Below are 17,142 nucleotides of genomic sequence, written 5' to 3' on the forward strand. Positions count from 1 at the left end.
ATTCCCTTGCAAATGTATTATGACAATAGATAATACACGGTATGTATTTATGGAGCCAGAGCAATTAGAAAAATTGTTGATTTCTAAAGAAGTAACAACTTAATATCTATGGTAAACCAGGTGATAAAGAATTATTCTCACCACTTTCTATTTATGTTAAAATTGATGAAATGCAACTTTGCTCCTTTATTTTCTTATTATGATCTCTCAGATTCCATGGTAATATAAGGTTATAGCATAATAATTAAGGTGTGGTTATATGATAATTTTACTTTTAAAGTTTGTAGTGAAATGTTATACCTTATGGTAAGGTATGTAATCCTTATTTGTATTATTTTGAAAATTAATAAAGATATAATATAAAAAAAAAGAACTGCCATCAGTGAGGGATATCCACTATCCAGGATATTAGAGTTCATTCATTGTCAGTCAGGGGTGTTACACTTTGGAATAGCCTGTCTGGTGAAAAATGTATTAGATTTTAAAATGTTTTGTAAACAAGTGAAAGCAGCATCTTTTGATGAGGCATTTTCTTGGTCTGATATTACCATTTTGTTTGGGTCATTCCATATCAAGTGGACCCAGAGGTCCACACTCGGCCTCCTATAAATCGAACCAGAGTTTGCACTGATGTTCTCTAGAATCTCAAGCAAAACTGTACTAAATTTTTCACCTGAATCTATATTGGTTGGAGAGCTAGAGGCAGTTGAATGGAGGTCACCTCTGAATATCATGCTCCAGGCAACCTAAAATGGTCATTTTGCCCATGTGCTGCAGCCCAATACCACCTCTCAGGGGTCTGAAATTTTGTGGATTAGTACAACCCCTCGTGATAAGTCCCAGTGCAAAGTTTGGAACATAACGTTTGAAAGATGTTTAAATGGCCATGACTGGACCAGTAGTCTTGGCCCATGGCATGTATGTTCAGAATTGTTCCCATCACTTCTGTATATAAACAAGCACTAAGTCACACAAATACGTCATTATGAGGTTGGCTCCTCTGCCTCCCTCCCACACCCTCATCTGTATATAGTATACTATCATTGTTCTCCCTTCTTTATTTCCTATCCCCAGTTTATGCGCCCTTGTTACAATGTAACTTTATGCTTCATCAATTTGTCTCTTGTTGTTTGGTTATGTTTAACTGCTTAGTTCGATGTAAACCGAGTTGATTTGATTTCTATCAAGAAAGTCGGTATATAAAAGCCTTAAACAAATAAATATGTATAAGATTTGCACTGAGGCTTTACAGGCACCTGGAAGCAAAGATATAATTACATAGACATGTCACTTTTTATGCAAATTTTTGTCAATTTTCAGGTGCAAATATCTCTACTGTGTAGTTTTTAATTCTTTTCTTTCTTTTTTTTTGTCATTTAAAAGAGCATCTTTTTTTCTACAAAAGTCACCCTGTTTCATTTTGGCCCTGATCTTTCTTTGGTCAGAATTAAGGCCCCAATGATATGCATCATTTGCATACATGGGTGTGCTAGGTTAAAAAGAGGCATCTTTGGCACCCTACTGTGTAATACGCAAATGAGCTAGAATGTGAAATTCTACAGTGCAGTGAAGCTTGTTGTACTTACCATGCTTGTAGCTTATGATACATCTTGCTTTGACATACTTTTATAAATGGCCACTCAAAATGGACATTTTATTATGCTGTGTTGTTTATTGCATGCAAGCCTGAACATGAAACAGTATCACCTTCACAAGGAACTATGGTAGTGATACTGAAAAAATTTCTTTTTAATTTGTAATCTTTTTATTATTTTATATTGGCTAATTTTATTGTATATTTTTATTCCTATTGAATGTTTTATTTTTTCAAACCTTTTTACTTTGTAAACCGTGGAGATAGAAACTTGTTTTCTGTGTAACGGTATATAAAAACTGTATAAACAAAAAAAATATATAATGTCATGTTAGCAGTGTGTTGTGGCAAAGATTTTGTGAAAATGCCCTGGCCTGGATTCCAATGTGCTCTGTGTTCCCTGGTATCAAATTTTTTCTTTGTGCCTAAGGAGAACATTGAACCACTCAGACCTGTTCAGGATGATAGGTTTAGCAAAGGTAATGCAGTTGCTGGCACAAGGAAAAATCAACAATTCAAGACCATTGATGCAACAAAAAATTGCATTAGCAAAATTTCAAATGATGTCACTTCATTTATTGCAAGTGTTCTAGAACATGAATATTTTCATGCCCTTCAAGTATACAGCTTCCAACCTGGTCAGTATTTAGCTTGCATCTGATAATTCCTGGTAGATTGGCCATATATGTGAAGTTTCAATTCAGGAATGTGATGTCTTGGTCAATTTCATGCACTCAAGAAATGATCCTGCCAGGTCATTTTTACGGTCCACCCCGTAGAGACATCTGTTGGGTTCCAGAAGAGCACATTATTGCTACCCTTGATGCAACCATAACCTATCAGGCAGGCAGTACATTTATTCACAAGCCACTTTGTCATGCATTGATAGGACATATGAAAGCATGTGCAAGTCAGGAAAAATCACTAAGGGGTAGATTTTCAAAGGGTTACGCGCGTAACCCCCGAAAATCTACCCCAAACCCCCCTGCGCGCGCTGAGCCTATCTTGGCTAGGCTGCCGGCGCGCGCAAGTCCCAGGGCTTTCCTGGGGGGACATGTCGTGGCCAACACGTCATCGGGGGTGTCCTGGGGACGTGGCGGTGGCCCCCGGACCAGACCATGGCGCGCCGGCGGCCAGCCCGGCGCACACAAGTTACACCTGCCTCGGGCAGGCGTAACTTGTGCAACAAAGGTGTGGGGGGGGGCTTAGGGAGGGAAAGGTATGGCGGGTGGAACGGAGGCAGACTGCACGGCTTGGTGTGCACAGGCTGCCGATTTTGGGCAGCTTTGCGCACACCGACTCCGGATTTTAACAGATACGTGCGTATCTATTGAAATCCGGCGTACTTTGTTTGGGCCTGGTGCGCGAACAAAAGTACACGCACGCGTGGTTTTATAAAATCTGCCCCTAAGTGAATTTTTGTGAAATCTGCAGTTTAAGCAGTTATCATATGTAGTGTCTTGCCTTTTCTTATTTTGTGCTTAAATAAAAGCTTAGAAACCTGTGGCTAGTAACTTGTCTGGCTATCTGGAGTAGCCCCTAGGTGATGGGATTGGAAATTTTGCTGAACTGGCAATGGCTCAGCCACCACTGACCATTGTATGCGGATTAGTTACCTTGGAAAGTTTTGCAATGACTTTGACTAATTTATGAAAATGTGTCTAAACAAATGTGTCAAAAGCTAAAAATTGGTAAGCACAAAAAACTGAACTGCATTGTAAAATTTCATATCTCTAGCTCATTTGCTTGTTTCAAGTTGGGTGCCAAAGATGGCTCTTTTTAACATAGAGTGAAACGGGGGGGCTTTTTTTTTAAGCAGAAAGGGTGTTCTTTCAAATTTATTATTTCTTTATTTATTGCCTTTTTTATACCAACGTTGGTTCACACATCACATCGGTTTACAACAACATAAAAGCATAGGAATAACATTAGAAAGAAAAAAAAATTAAAAGCCACACAGATTTGCACTCAAAAAAATGGCAAAAATTTGCATAAAAAGGTGACATGTCTTTATGTAACTATATTTTTGCTTTCAGTTGGCTGCGAAGCCTCCTAGTTCAAATCCTTGATGTACATCATGGGCCAGTTATGTCTTTTGCTGAAGTATACATAGGAGCAATGAGGAATCAAAGTAGGTCTTAAATTTCTTTTGTAAAATGTTTCATGTAGTTTGCTGGCCCCATTAAAATGGTGGCAAGCATCTTAGGTTCCAAACTTTGCATAGGAACTTAGCACCAGAGGTGGTTGTAATCCACAAAATTGATTGTTTGGCTGCACTTCCCGGACAAAGTGGCCTTTTTATGCTGCACAGAACACAGTACTCTGAGTGACTTTTATTCTACAGAGATCCAGCTGAAACATTTTGCATAGTTTTGAATAAGGCCCTACTGAACATCCACACAAAATTGTATTCAATTTGAAGGAGATCGAGCGTGGATGACTTTCTAAATTGGTATACTTGACATGGAATATCTCATTTGTATATTTGTTTTATGTTGATTTTGTAATCCGCTTAGCTTAACACAGTTACTATAGGCGGAATAGAAGTATTTTATTTTTTTTGTGTTTAAATTTTTTATTAATGTTAGCATAATAATGACATAACATACAATAGCCATTGGATATCATCAATTCACTATCAACATATATCAAATTCGCTCCACAGCACAGATAAATGAAAGTACTAACATCAGTTGTTTTTCAATTATCTTCCAATTCAATTCTAATATATGATGTGAGAGAATTAAAGACAATGAAAACATAAATAGCACTACTTGTATATAAACCAAAATGTTATGAAAAAATAAAGCCTAGTTAAATCAAGATCTGTACCACTCTTGGTCCCAGTTATTATGAAACAGTATTATCTTATAATTTGTACCATCTCAAAAATGGTTCCCATATCCGAACATGGTAAGCAACATTATCTTTCTGTACAGCTGTAAAATATAACCAGTAGTGTACCTGCCACAAACGTTGAAGTAATGTCTCCTTTGTGGAGAAGCGGTCACTTTTTCCAATAGGCTGCCAATTCTTGACATGCCCCACACAATATATGATTGATTAAAGATTTCAGATCTTTGGCCACTCTTCTGAGTATTGGGATAGAAGAAATAGCTCAGATACAAAGGGGGAGGTTCAGATCTGTTAACTCTGAGATCACTGTTACTATCCACCTCCAATAGGGAACAATCTTTGGGCAAGACCACCATATATGATAAAATGTACCCTCCTGATTACACTTTCGCCAACATTGATTTGATTGATCAGGGAAGATCTTATGCAATCTGGCTGGTGTAATGTACCACCGATACAGAATTTTATAATTTGTCTCGCCTACACTGGCCGAAATAAAAACTCTTCGCTATAGCTTTATAACACCTTAGCCATTGAGTTGCCAACCATTTATAACCCAATCTGATTCCTTACTTTTCTGATGTTTAAAGCAAGGTAGTGGTTTTGGTGTGAACCACAAATAAATCTTGGAAATCAGACCTTTGGAAGTTTTTGGGTGGAAGCACATATCTTCAAAGGGAGTTCTTTCACGAGATATATGCTTCCACAGTGGTGGGCTAAGCAGACAATGTTTCAATTGTTCACCAATGGGTAAATCAAATTGCCATTGTACATCATCAAACGATATCAAGTCATTACTAATTAGTTGATCAAAACACCAAACCCCCCTTTGGTTCCAGAGCTTGAATAGCCCCCCAGGTTCAGATACAGATTGAAAACCCTTAATAATCCCAGAGGTAATAAAAGGGGTACACCGGACAGGTCTTGTTAACGTGTATCTCCACCTCTTCCATATCTTTAAGGTCAGTTTTGTAAAGGGATTATGACCTATAGTAGATGCGTCTCTGCCAGATATGCCCCATATTTTAGTATATAAAGAATTGTTCAAGTCTTCAGATCCTTCTATATATATCCATTGTTTCCTAGGTGAACGTGATGACCATTCATAAATCGTCTTAAGCTATGCAGCTATGTAATATTGGGTGAAATTTGGAACCACCAGCCCACCATATTGCCGGAGCACACTTTACTGTATCGGCTCGTGGGTTTGTTGCCTCTATATAGCATGTAAAATAGATGTATTTTAGTAAATAAAAACATGTCAGATTTTCCTTTCATACAATATTGGATTTTTTGTATCATGAAATCTGAAGTGCCACAAAATGTGAACTCTTATCTTGGGACCTAGGACCCATGTCACAAAGGATTGATAAAAATACTGCTGAAAATGTAAGTTAGGTGTTAGTGAATACTAACAGTTTACTATATACTTGCTTGACCCTATATTTTTAAAATACAGGACATTCAAGCTTTTGAACAGAACTTTAAAAATGCATAGACACTGTTTGCAGTTGAAGAATATGATTAGGGTGTCATTTCACCCTCTTAGCTTTTCTGTGCCTTATCTTTTAAGAACAAAAGGTAACCATTGGAGAAGACATTTTTAATGTGTATTATGGTCAAAGAAATTGCAAAATAAAATTACATTGTATTTTCTTCCCTAGATCCCAATTTTGTTCGAACATTTCTCACAACATACAGATCCTTCTGCAAACCTCAAGAGCTACTGAATCTTCTAATAGAAAGGTAAATTATGCCACATTAGTCTTTCCAGCACTATGCTACCTGTTACAGTATGGTAACCTTGGATATGTTACGTGTCACTTTACCTCAGCTGAGAAGTATAACTGGGAGGAGGGTTGGCGAGGTGTTCGCGCTATGTGCATACTTTTTCTCAGAAAAACTACTTATTTCCTGGCGTGTAGCCAGATGGACTCAGAACGAATGGGTATAATATGCTCGTGCTAGCAGTTGGAGACGGATCTAACGTCAGCACGGGTGTATATATACCCCCACAGGAAGCGTAGCAACTTAGTAATTTCCGTCTCCAAAGCAGTTTGGAGAGCCTGCACGCTTGCGGAGCATGTTTTCCAAATCTACTTTCTACTTTTCTTTTTCTAACAACTTCTACAGCATCGAGCCCCGCACTCCTGCGGTGATACCCTAAGGTCCCTCCCCCAGTAGAGTTTCCCGGGGTGATTTCCGTGATCCCCCAGAGGTTTAAGTCCTCGGTCCGGTGGCCGAATCGCGGCAGGGACACAGCCCCCGGGCGAGGTTCGGGTGAGGCTTACGAGGCGCCTCGGTCCCGGCGTGGACGAGGCAGCGGGTGCATATCCTCAAACGCGGCGGTGAAGGTATTTCCCTTCTCCCATCGCAGCCGGAGACCGCCCGGGTTCCAGCCGGGAAGTGCCGAGGATCAGGTAAGGTGTACGGCTTTTACTTCTGGTCTCCGAGGAACCGAGGATCGGCGGCATGGCCCGCCATGGAGGGTGCCATTTTGTGGCCTTGTTTAGGTATTGAGCACCCGTGACTAGGTGCATATTCTATTCCTCCTTGTGCGTATATTGCTAACCCTTATTGCAAAGCGCATGTTGAATACCATTAAGCGTGTATTGCTAACCGCTTATTGCTGAGAGCATATTGAATGACATTGAGCATGTATTGCTAACCGCTTATTGCTGAGAGCATATTGAATGACATTGAGCGAGTATTGCTAACCGCTTATTGCTGAGAGCATATTGAATACCATTGAGCGTGTATTGCTAACCGCTTATTACTGGGAGCATATTATTATTGTGCGCCTGTTGTACTCCGCGCATATTGCTGCCGCATCTTATTAAGCGCCTGTTGTGCTCAGCTCATATTGCTGCCGCATATTATTATTGTGCGCCTGTTGAATTAAGCGCATATTGCTGCCGCATATTATTATTGGGCGCCTGTTGTATTAAGCGCATATTGCTGCCGCATATTATTATTGGGCGCCTGTTGTATTAAGCGTATATTGCTGCCGCATATTATTATTGTGCGCCTGTTGTATTAAGCGCATATTGCTGCCGCATATTATTATTGTGCGCCTGTTGTATTAAGCGTATATTGCTGCCGCATATTATTATTGTGCGCCTGTTGTATTAAGCACATATTGCTGCCGCATATTATTATTGGGCACCTGTTGTATTAAGCGCATATTGCTGCCGCATATTATTCAATGGAACAGAACGCCTCAGCATCTTCAGCGGGGGCGCCTCCTGCCTCCGGCATTAAAGCCCTCAGCCTCTGCTCCGCATGCAAGCTTAGAGCCACGCACAGTGAAGAGCCAGACTCCCTATGTGCCCAATGTGAGGAGGCAGTGGGACCCTCGGGCCAGGACCAATCTCAGCCACGATTTGCTGACAGTTCCCCAGGGGCTAAACCGGATTTAGCGGTCAGTCTCGACCAATCGGGAATCCCGGGGGATCTTGTACCCCGGCGATTAGAGGCTGCTTCAATTTCCTGGGTGGATCTCTTTAAGGGGATTCATGCCTTTGTACAGATGCAAACGGCGTCCCATCCAGGCCCTGCGGTTCCGGTTGTTCCTGCTGTTTCTGTGGTCCCTGTGGTGCCTGCGACTGCGGCGGCCGCTGCGGCTGCCGCTGCGGTGGCGGCTCCAGCGGATCCTGTTCCTGGACCGTCACGCCCTTATTGTGAGCGGGACCTCCCGCCGCTGGACAGTCCAGATCAGTCGGACCAGGAGGTTTCACCGGATGAGTCTGAACTCCCGGACGAGGGGGAACTTCCCCCATGGATTGAGCCATATAGAACCATGAGGAGGTTCTTCCCTAAGGAGGATCTCTCGGCCCTGGTGTCCCAATGCCTGGCGGAGTTGGATATTACAGGTCCCAGCGCTACGGTGCCCTCTGCGCAGAACCCCATGCTGAAAGGTCTTCATCCTACAACCCGCCATTTTTCATTCTTGCAAGCAGCACAACAACTGATAGATTTAGAATGGGCTGCACCAGCGTCCGCATTCAAAGGGGGTCAGGCCCTGACGGGCATGTACCCACTGGCGCCGGCTATCCAGGAGCTGCTGGCGTGCCCTCAGGTGGACGCCTTGATTAGCGCTGTGGTCAAGCGCACTACCATTCCAGTTGAAGGGGGGGGCGGCCCTCAAGGAGCCTCATGACCGGCGACTGGACACCATTCTGAAACAGACTTTTGAGGTGGCAGCTCTATCTTTGCGGATCGCAACCTGCTGCACAGTGGTGACGCGTGCCTGTTTGTCACAGGTCAGGAACAACGCTCCAGCAGCAGACATGGAGTCGGCTCTCTCATTCCTCACGGATGCTGCATCAGACCTAGTCCAAACAACAGCCAAGGGGATCTCATCCTCCATAGCTGCCAGGAGGCAGCTCGGGATCCGGAAATGGTCAGCCGATGCGCCTTCAAAGACACGCCTCACCAGATTGCCCTTTAAGGGCTCTTTCCTGTTTGGCAGCGACCTTGATAAACTGGCCAGCACATGGGGCGCTTCTCCAGTACCTCGACTGCCGGAAGATCGGTTCAGAAGGAACCAGCGCGCCTTTCCAAGGCCCACCAGGGGTAGAAGCTCCCAGCGCTTCATTCCCTACAGGAATCGCTACCAGGCGCTTTGTCCTCAGGCCAGGAACCAGTCCTTTCGGACCAAGCAGCGCAAGAGGGGAGCAGGCCCGGGTTCCGGTCCCGGCCGCGCCTCACAATGAGAATCCGCCGATCCATCTGAGGGACGGAGCCATAGGGGGCAGGTTAACCCTCTTCTACCCCAGATGGGTCGAGATTACGTCGGACTAGTGGGTCCTCTCCATCATCCGAGAGGGGTATTATCTGGATTTTCATCACCTCCCTCCGGACAAGTTTGTGGAATCTTCCTGTCCCACACACAAGAAGGCAGCATTGGAAGCTACCCTGGCGAGGCTCCTGTCCTTGAAAGCCATCATCCCACTACCTGCATGGGAAGCGAATTCTGGACACTATTCCATTTATTTCTGGACACTATTCCATTTATTCCAAGAAAGGGGGCACCTTTCGGCCCGTACTGGACCTCAAGTCAGTCAATCGATACTTAAGGGTCCCAAGGTTTCGCATGGAAACTCTGCGCTCCGTCAAGACCGCAGTACAGCCAGGAGAATTCCTCATGGCATTAGACTTGTCGGAAGCCTACCTGCATATCCTGATCCATCCGGATCACCAGCGCTACCTACGCTTCAAGGTTCTAGGACGCCACTTCCAATTCCGGCCTCTGCCCTTCGGGTTGGCCACGTCACCACGGACCTTCACCAAGGTGGTCGTAGTGGTAGCAGCAGCACTCAGACGGGAAGGAATTCTGGTCCATCCCTACCTAGATGACTGGCTGATCAGGGCGAAATTTCGAGAGGAGAGCCTTCGGACAACCGACAGAGTGATCGCCCTTCTGGAAAGCCTGGGCTGGGTAATCAACCTCAGCAAGAGTTGCCTACAGCCTTCCCAATCACTGGAATACCTGGGGGTACAGTTCGACACCCATGCAGACACAGTCAGTCTCACTGCCAAGAGAAGGTTGAAACTTCAGACACGTATCCAGTACTTGATGGGAGCCAGTCGGCCCATAGCTTGGGATTATCTTCAGGTTCTCGGTCTCATGGCATCCACCCTGGAAGTTGTACCTTGGGCGAGGGCCCATATGAGACCTCTACAACACTCCCTACTCTCTCGCTGGAGCCCCCGCTTGCGGAACTATTCCACGCACCTTCCTCTGCCAGCCAGAGACTGTAACCACCACCCAGTTGCGGTGGTGGTTGCAGTCCAACCACATGAGCAGGAGGTCGAGGATGTCATCACCCACGTGGACTCTGCTCACCACAGATGCCAGCCTGAGCGGCTGGGGAGCACACTGCGAAAAACTCGCCGCACAAGGGCGGTGGAACAGAGAAGAGTCAGAGTGGAACATCAACCGTCTAGAGGCCCGGGCAGTCCGATTGGCATGCCTTCGATTTGCTCACAGACTGAAGAACAGAGCAGTCAGAGTGATGTCCGACAACGGCATCACGGTGGCATACATCACTTGTCAGGGCGGAACCAGAAGCCGACAGGTATCGCTGGAGGTCGCCCTACTGATGGTTTGGGCAGAGGCGAATCTTCAGGACATCTCCGCCGTCCACATTGCCGGGAAGGACAACACCACGGCAGACTTCCTCAGCAGAGAAAGCCTAAATCCGGGAGAGTGGCAGCTGTCACCCACAGCCTTCTAGCTGATTGTGGATCACTGGGGGATTCCGGACATGGATTTACTGGCGGACAAGTCCAATGCTCAAGTACCCAGATACTTCAGCCGCAAGCGCGACCCGTTCGCACACGGAATCGATGCCCTGGTTCAGCCATGGCCTCCAGGGACTCTGCTATACGCCTTTCCTCGGTGGCCTCTGGTGGGCGCCATGATCCACAAGATTCAGAGGCACCGGGGCCTAGTTCTTCTAGTGGCACCAGACTGGCCAAGAAGACTCTGGTACGCGGACATGAGAAGACTACTGGCAGGGGAGTCTCTTCCCCTGCCTCCTCTCCGGGACCTTCTACGTCAAGGTCCCATCCTCCACAAGGATCCAGCTCAATTCTCTCTTATGGTCTGGCCATTGAGAGGGCTAGACTGAAGAAAAGAGGTTACTTGGAGCCCGTGATAGATACACTCCTCCGAGCTCGCAAGTTTTCCACATCCCTCACCTACGTAAGGATCTGGAGAGTATTTGAAGCATGGTGCTTCACTCATGGCACCAATCCACATGCGACTACAATCCCTATTGTGTTGGATTTCTTGCAAGATGGACTTCAGAAGGGTCTCTCCCTCAGCTCCATCAAGGTTCAGGTGGCTGCGCTGTCTTGCTACGGTCCCAGGAGGGATGGCAAGACTATTGCCAAGCACCCAGATGTTTCTTGCTTCCTGAATGGAGTCAAGCATATTCATGGAGTCAAGGTTGAGGTTCCATACCTCAACCTTGTTTTGGATTTCCTCACGGGATCCAACTTCAGACCCCCTCGGGGCCTGTCTCTCCGTTCTCTCACTTTGAAGATGGTGTTTTTGCTGGCTGTATGTTCAGCACGCCGCATCTCGGAGCTACAAGCGCTGTCCTGCCGTGATCCCTTTTTCAGAATCACTCCTGAGGCGATCCATCTTAGCACGGTTCCCTCCTTCTTACCCAAAGTAGTCTCACAGTTTCATCTCAACCAAACCATATCCTTGCCTACCACGGAAGGTTTGCAGAAGTCGGAAGAAGGGCTCTTGCTCCGCCATCTCGACATCGGCAGATTGCTGTCCAGATACCTGGGCATGACAGAAACAATACGTAAGACGGACCATCTGTTCGTCCTTCACAGCGGGAAGAAGCAAGGAGAGGCAGCCTCTCGGCCCACAATCGCCCGCTGGATCAAAGAAGTTATCAGAGTGGCCTACGTAGAGTCCGTGAAGTCACCGCCTCTGCAGGTCAAGGCTCATTCCACCAGAGCGCAGGCGGCCTCTTGGGCAGAATCTAGGATGCTGTCGCCCGCGGAGATATGTAAAGCGGCGACGTGGTCCTCCCTCCATACCTTCTCCAGATTTTTCCGTCTGGACGTCCAGGCCAGGGAGGACACAGCATTTGTGAGGGCAGTCCTACGCGGTCCTCAGGCAGCCTCCCACCCAGTTCGGGAGTAGCTTTTGTACATCCCACTTGTTCTGAGTCCATCTGCTACACGCTAGGAAATGTAGAGATTACTTACCTGATAATCTCCTTTTCCTTAGTGTATGCAGATGGACTCACCATCCCGCCCGGCTGCCGGTATACATGGGTTTCATCAATTCCAGGTAAGGCATGTCATTTCTTATACGAGAGCGTCCACTCTACCAGGTGTCTACGCCTTCCGGTTGGGAGCGCTGGCGGTCTCCAGCTATTATCAATTGGTTAGGGGAATCCTGTTTCATTAATTACTTGATCGGTCAGTACACATATATCCATAACAGCTTTTGCAAGGAAGATTACTGAGTTGCTTCACTTCCTGTGGGGATATATGTACCCGTGCTGACGTCAGATCCGTCTCCCACTGCTAGCACGAGCACACTATACCCACTTGTTCTGAGTCCATCTGCATACACTAAGGAAAAGGAGTTTATCAGGTAAGTAATCTCTACATTATGGGGACTTGAGGTGTCATGGTGGAGGAGTAGGATGTGTTCCTGCTGAGCTCTGTCCTCCCTCCCTCCAGATCGTTTTATTTTTGTGCTCTTTCTTATTCCCTTCCCTTTTCTCAGGAAATTCTGAGCCTGACAGCGGCCGGTGTTTCGCTGCAAAAGTGCAGCTTCATCAGGGGAGAATCACCTCCTTCTTATGGTCGCCGAGTCTCGTAGCAATTCTTCATAAACCTGGGACACCTGGGATGAGACTCGGCATCCATAAGAAGGAGGTGATTCTCCACTGATGAAGCTGCACTTCTGCAGCGAAACACCGGCCGCTGTCAGGCTCAGAATTACATTTCATGTTGGGACAGTGTGACAAGCCTAAGAGCTGTTATCTATACAGGATTACAATAATACTGCTAAGAACTCTGAATACAAAAAAATATTTCATCACAGGCTTCACAGCCGGTAAGAGCCGCAAATGATTGTCAGACCGGACGGTTCAACTTTGTTTATTTGAACACGTCGCCAGGCTTGCTGATGCGGCTTTTACAAATAAGTATATTCTCTCGTATATACATGGTTTTTTATCCTTCTGGATTATCTTTGCAGAGCCCGATCTAATTGTAGATGGTATCTCTAGTCACTAATAAAACATGATAAAATTTAAAAAATATTGTAATCTATATTTTATTTTAATCTAGATCTACATTTGTGTAGGCGGTATAGAAGAACTTTCAAATAAATAAACAAACATGCATCCTCTTCAGCTTTACCTGCTGTCTCGTTGGAACCTGCAGTCTCAGGACTATTCTGTTCGGCTCCATCTGCCGATGGAAGTCTGCTCTTACCTCCAGTGGTTACAAACAGATCTTCTGAGAGAGAGAGTTTCCTAACATTACCAGACTGGTTGGTTCTCATTACAGATGCGAGCCTCCATCTCGCATCTATAATGAGATGAGAGATTGGGGGAGTTCACTGTCAGGAACTATTGGTGCAAGGATGCTGGAATTCAGAGGAGTCTCTCTGGAACATCAATCAGCTGAAAGTACTGGCAGTCTGGCATGCTTGCAGTTCAGTAGCAGGCTGCAGGGTTGAGCAGTCCAGGTAATGTTAGACAATGCAACGATGGTGGCATACACCCGTTGGCAGGGAGGAACCAAGAGCCATTAAGTGTCACAGGAAAATAAACCAACTTATGGACTGGCTGGAAGTGCATCTTCAGAAGATCTCGACCTCGCATGTTGGTGGAAAAGACAATGTATAAGAGCAGACTTTCTCAGCAGGGGGAGTCTGATCCAGAAGAATGGGTATTGTCAGATGAGGCGTTTAAGCTGATAGTGGATCAGTGGGGCCTTTCATTCCTAGACCTACTGGCAACTACTCGCAATGCAGAGGTTCCTTGATTCTTCAGTTGCAGGAGAGATCCGAAGACCTTGGGTATCGATGCTCTCATGCTGGTCTGGCTGAAGGACAAGCTTCTGTATGCCTTTCTGCCGTGGCCCATGTTGGGCAGAATAGTTCGGAGGGAGGTGGTGCTTTTGTTGGCACTGGATTGGCCCAGGAGATCGTGGTATATAGATCTGCGATGACTCCTAGTAGACTCTCCCCTTCGTCTCCCGGCACACAGGAATCTGTTGCAGCAGGGACCTGTCCTTCACGAAGATCCGACTCTGTTTTGTCTTAAAAGTATGGCCCTTGAGAGGACTTGCTTGTTGAAGCGTGGATATTCTACTGCGGTGATTGCCACCTTGCTACAAGCACAAAAATTCTCCACTTCCTTAGCCTATGTATGAGTTTAGTGAGTGTTGAGGTTGGTGTGAGGATCGAGGAGTGTGTCCTCATTCAGTTAGGATCCTGCTCATTTTGGAATATTTGCAGGATGGGTTGAATGAAGGAATGGCCCTTAATTCCTTGAATGTATAGGTAGCGGCTCTTCCTGTTTCAGGGGTCAAGTGAAGGGTGAATCCTTATTGTCTTTCCTGATGTGGCTCGTTTCTTGAGGGGAGTGAAACATCTTCATCCTCCCTTGCGGTTACCGGTACCCTTGTGGAATCTTAATCTGGTTTTGGACTTTTTGGCGGGTCCTACATTTCGATTGATGCACTCTTTTCTTGTACTTACTGAACTTGAGAATGGTATTTCTGGGGGGCAAAATGTTCAGCGTTTCTAATTCCGAGCTGCAGGCCTTGTCTTATTAGCAACTGTTCTTTCGGATGACTCCAGGAGCAATATAACTGCGTACTGTTCCCTCTTTCTTGCCTAAAGTGATCTCAGATTTTCACTTGAATCAGTCCATTTCCTTGCCGTCTCTGAATAAGGAAAGAGATGTGGAGAAATATCGCCTGTTGTGCATCCCTTGGATGTCAAGAGATGTATCTAAAGGTTTCTAAGTCTTTCCGAAAGATGCATCGCCTGTTTGTCCTTCATGGTGGAGGTAAACAGGGCGAGCTGGCTTTGCGGGCTACAATAGCTTGCTGGATTAAGGAGATAGTCACGGCCACCATGTGGCCACTGAAAAACTGTTGCCTACTTGGATTAGGACTCATTCCACTAGGGTTCAGGCAGAGTCGTGTGAAGAGGTTAAATTGTAGTCTCCCATTGACACTTGCCGAGCTGCGACGTGATCCTCCTTGCACACCTTTTCCAGGTATTATCATCTAGATGGCAGGAAGGACGGAGCCTTTGCATGTGCAGTTTTGACTGGTCCGTGGACAGCCTCCTACTCTATTCGGGAGTAGTTTTGATACATCCCACTGGTCCTGATCCCATCTGTCTGGGTTCTGGGAAATAAGAAATTACTACTTACCTGAAAATTTCCTTTTCCTTAATCTAGACAGATGGGTTCAGCTTCCTTCCCTGGGCTGCCATATTATTGTTATAGGCTTCCTGTATGGCTATCTGTTCCAGGAGTTACTGGTACATGTTACTTCAGTCCTTAGATTATTGTTAATGTCTGAGCTCAGTGTTTCATGTTGGCTGAGTAATTTATTTAGTATTTTTTATATACCGACATTCGATCTCAATTGAGATATCACACCGATTTACATTCAGGTACTGTAGGTATTTCTCTATCCCTGCTTTTAATGAATTTTTTGCTAGTCTGTCCACAGTTGCTTTTGAAGAGAATACTGGCAGGCTGATGTCACTGCAGGAGTATACTATGACGTCAGTTTGCTCCTTCTCCATCTTCTGGTAGAGGTGCATAACCCACTGGTCCTGAACCCATCTGTCTAGATTAAGCAGTGTTTTGTGATTGTTTTGTTTTTAAGTGTTTAGTCTCCAGCCACTGTCTGGGCCTCTCTTAGGAGGAGTTCCAATAGGATTGAGATGGAAGATTAGTAAGAGGAGACTAGCCAAGTAATTGATTGCTAAGAGAATGGCTCAATAAGGTGAATTTTTATTATTTTGATGATCTTGAGTTTACCTTATTTACTCTCCCCTTATATATAACCTCTGAAAAGATGATGTTGAAATATTCCTAAATATTGTTAGTGGGGTATATCAGATTTACATTTCTCATAGGACAAGTGGAATGGTAGTCCTCAAATGTGGGTGACATCATCCGATGGAGCCCAGCACAGAAAACTTTTGTCAAAGTTTCTAGAAGCTTTGACCAGCACACTGAGCATGCCCAACATGCCACTATCCACGCGTCCATGCAAAGTCCCCCTTCAGTCTCTTCTTTTCTACGTTGCAGTTGCCTCGCAGTTCGTGGAGCATCGGTTATTTCTTCCTTTTCTCCACAAAGTTCGGGGTTTTCTAGACTTCCTTATCAGGTTCCCCTTCGTGGTTGGTGCTGCCTCGGTTTTTCTTACATTTTTTTCCTATAACTTGCGGTCTATCCCCGACACTTCGCCAGTAACCACCGGTCATCAACCACACGACACGTGTTTTTTCTCATGGCGTCGACCGGTTTTCGTCTGTGTACCCAGTGCCCGCAGTCCATGTCCATCACGGATCTGCATGAGGTCTGTATCCTCTGCCTGGGGGCCTCGCACAATGTTCATGGGTGTCTGTATGACCAGATGACCCCCAAAGGCTGTCAGCCGTGCCTCGATAAGATGAAAAAACTTTTCGGGGCACCCAAGTCTGCTCCATCTACACCTGCTTCAGATCCCTCAATTCCGAGATGTCGCTGGGAGCCTCTCAACACGCTTCCCCTTGCTGTTCCTCTCGCCGGTCCTTCGAAGGTACGCAGGGATGGTGAGAGATCCTTGATGATCTCGCCACTCTCCCAGACATTGGGAACCTCTGCTTCCTCGGCACCAGAGAAAGAGACTGGTCTGAGCACCGAGAGAGATCAAATAAGCATCATTACCAGTCGCAGTTGATGCATGGCCCCGGTTGTGGTGTGGCACTGGCGGCTGCCGGGCCGCCACCGAAGCAACACCGGTCCTCATAGGCCTCATGCACTGATGCCCCTGGTAGTCCTAGGTGTTCCCCACAGATATCTGTGCCGGGTACCATGCCTCTTCGAGGTTCCGGGGATGAGCCGGTGATGCCTCGTCCCCCTTCCTCAGTCCTGGCTACACCGGACTTTCAGGCGGCGTTAGACTGC

The 17,142-nt window shown here is 45.9% G+C and overlaps 1 protein-coding gene across 4 annotated transcripts in view; it reads left to right on the forward strand.

Annotated features, from left to right (window-relative positions):
• Positions 1 to 17,142, forward strand: part of SOS1 (SOS Ras/Rac guanine nucleotide exchange factor 1) — a 1,044,495-nt gene that overhangs the window by 651,123 nt on the left and 376,230 nt on the right. For all 4 annotated transcript variants that reach the window (XM_029594364.1, XM_029594368.1, XM_029594365.1 and 1 more), the window contains one exon: positions 6,115 to 6,196. In XM_029594364.1, coding sequence (XP_029450224.1) covers positions 6,115 to 6,196 — 82 coding nt within the window. The remainder of the gene's footprint in view (positions 1 to 6,114; positions 6,197 to 17,142) is intronic.

The sequence above is a fragment of the Rhinatrema bivittatum genome, chromosome 3, assembly GCF_901001135.1.
Source record: "Rhinatrema bivittatum chromosome 3, aRhiBiv1.1, whole genome shotgun sequence".
In the NCBI taxonomy this organism is placed as follows: domain Eukaryota; kingdom Metazoa; phylum Chordata; class Amphibia; order Gymnophiona; family Rhinatrematidae; genus Rhinatrema; species Rhinatrema bivittatum.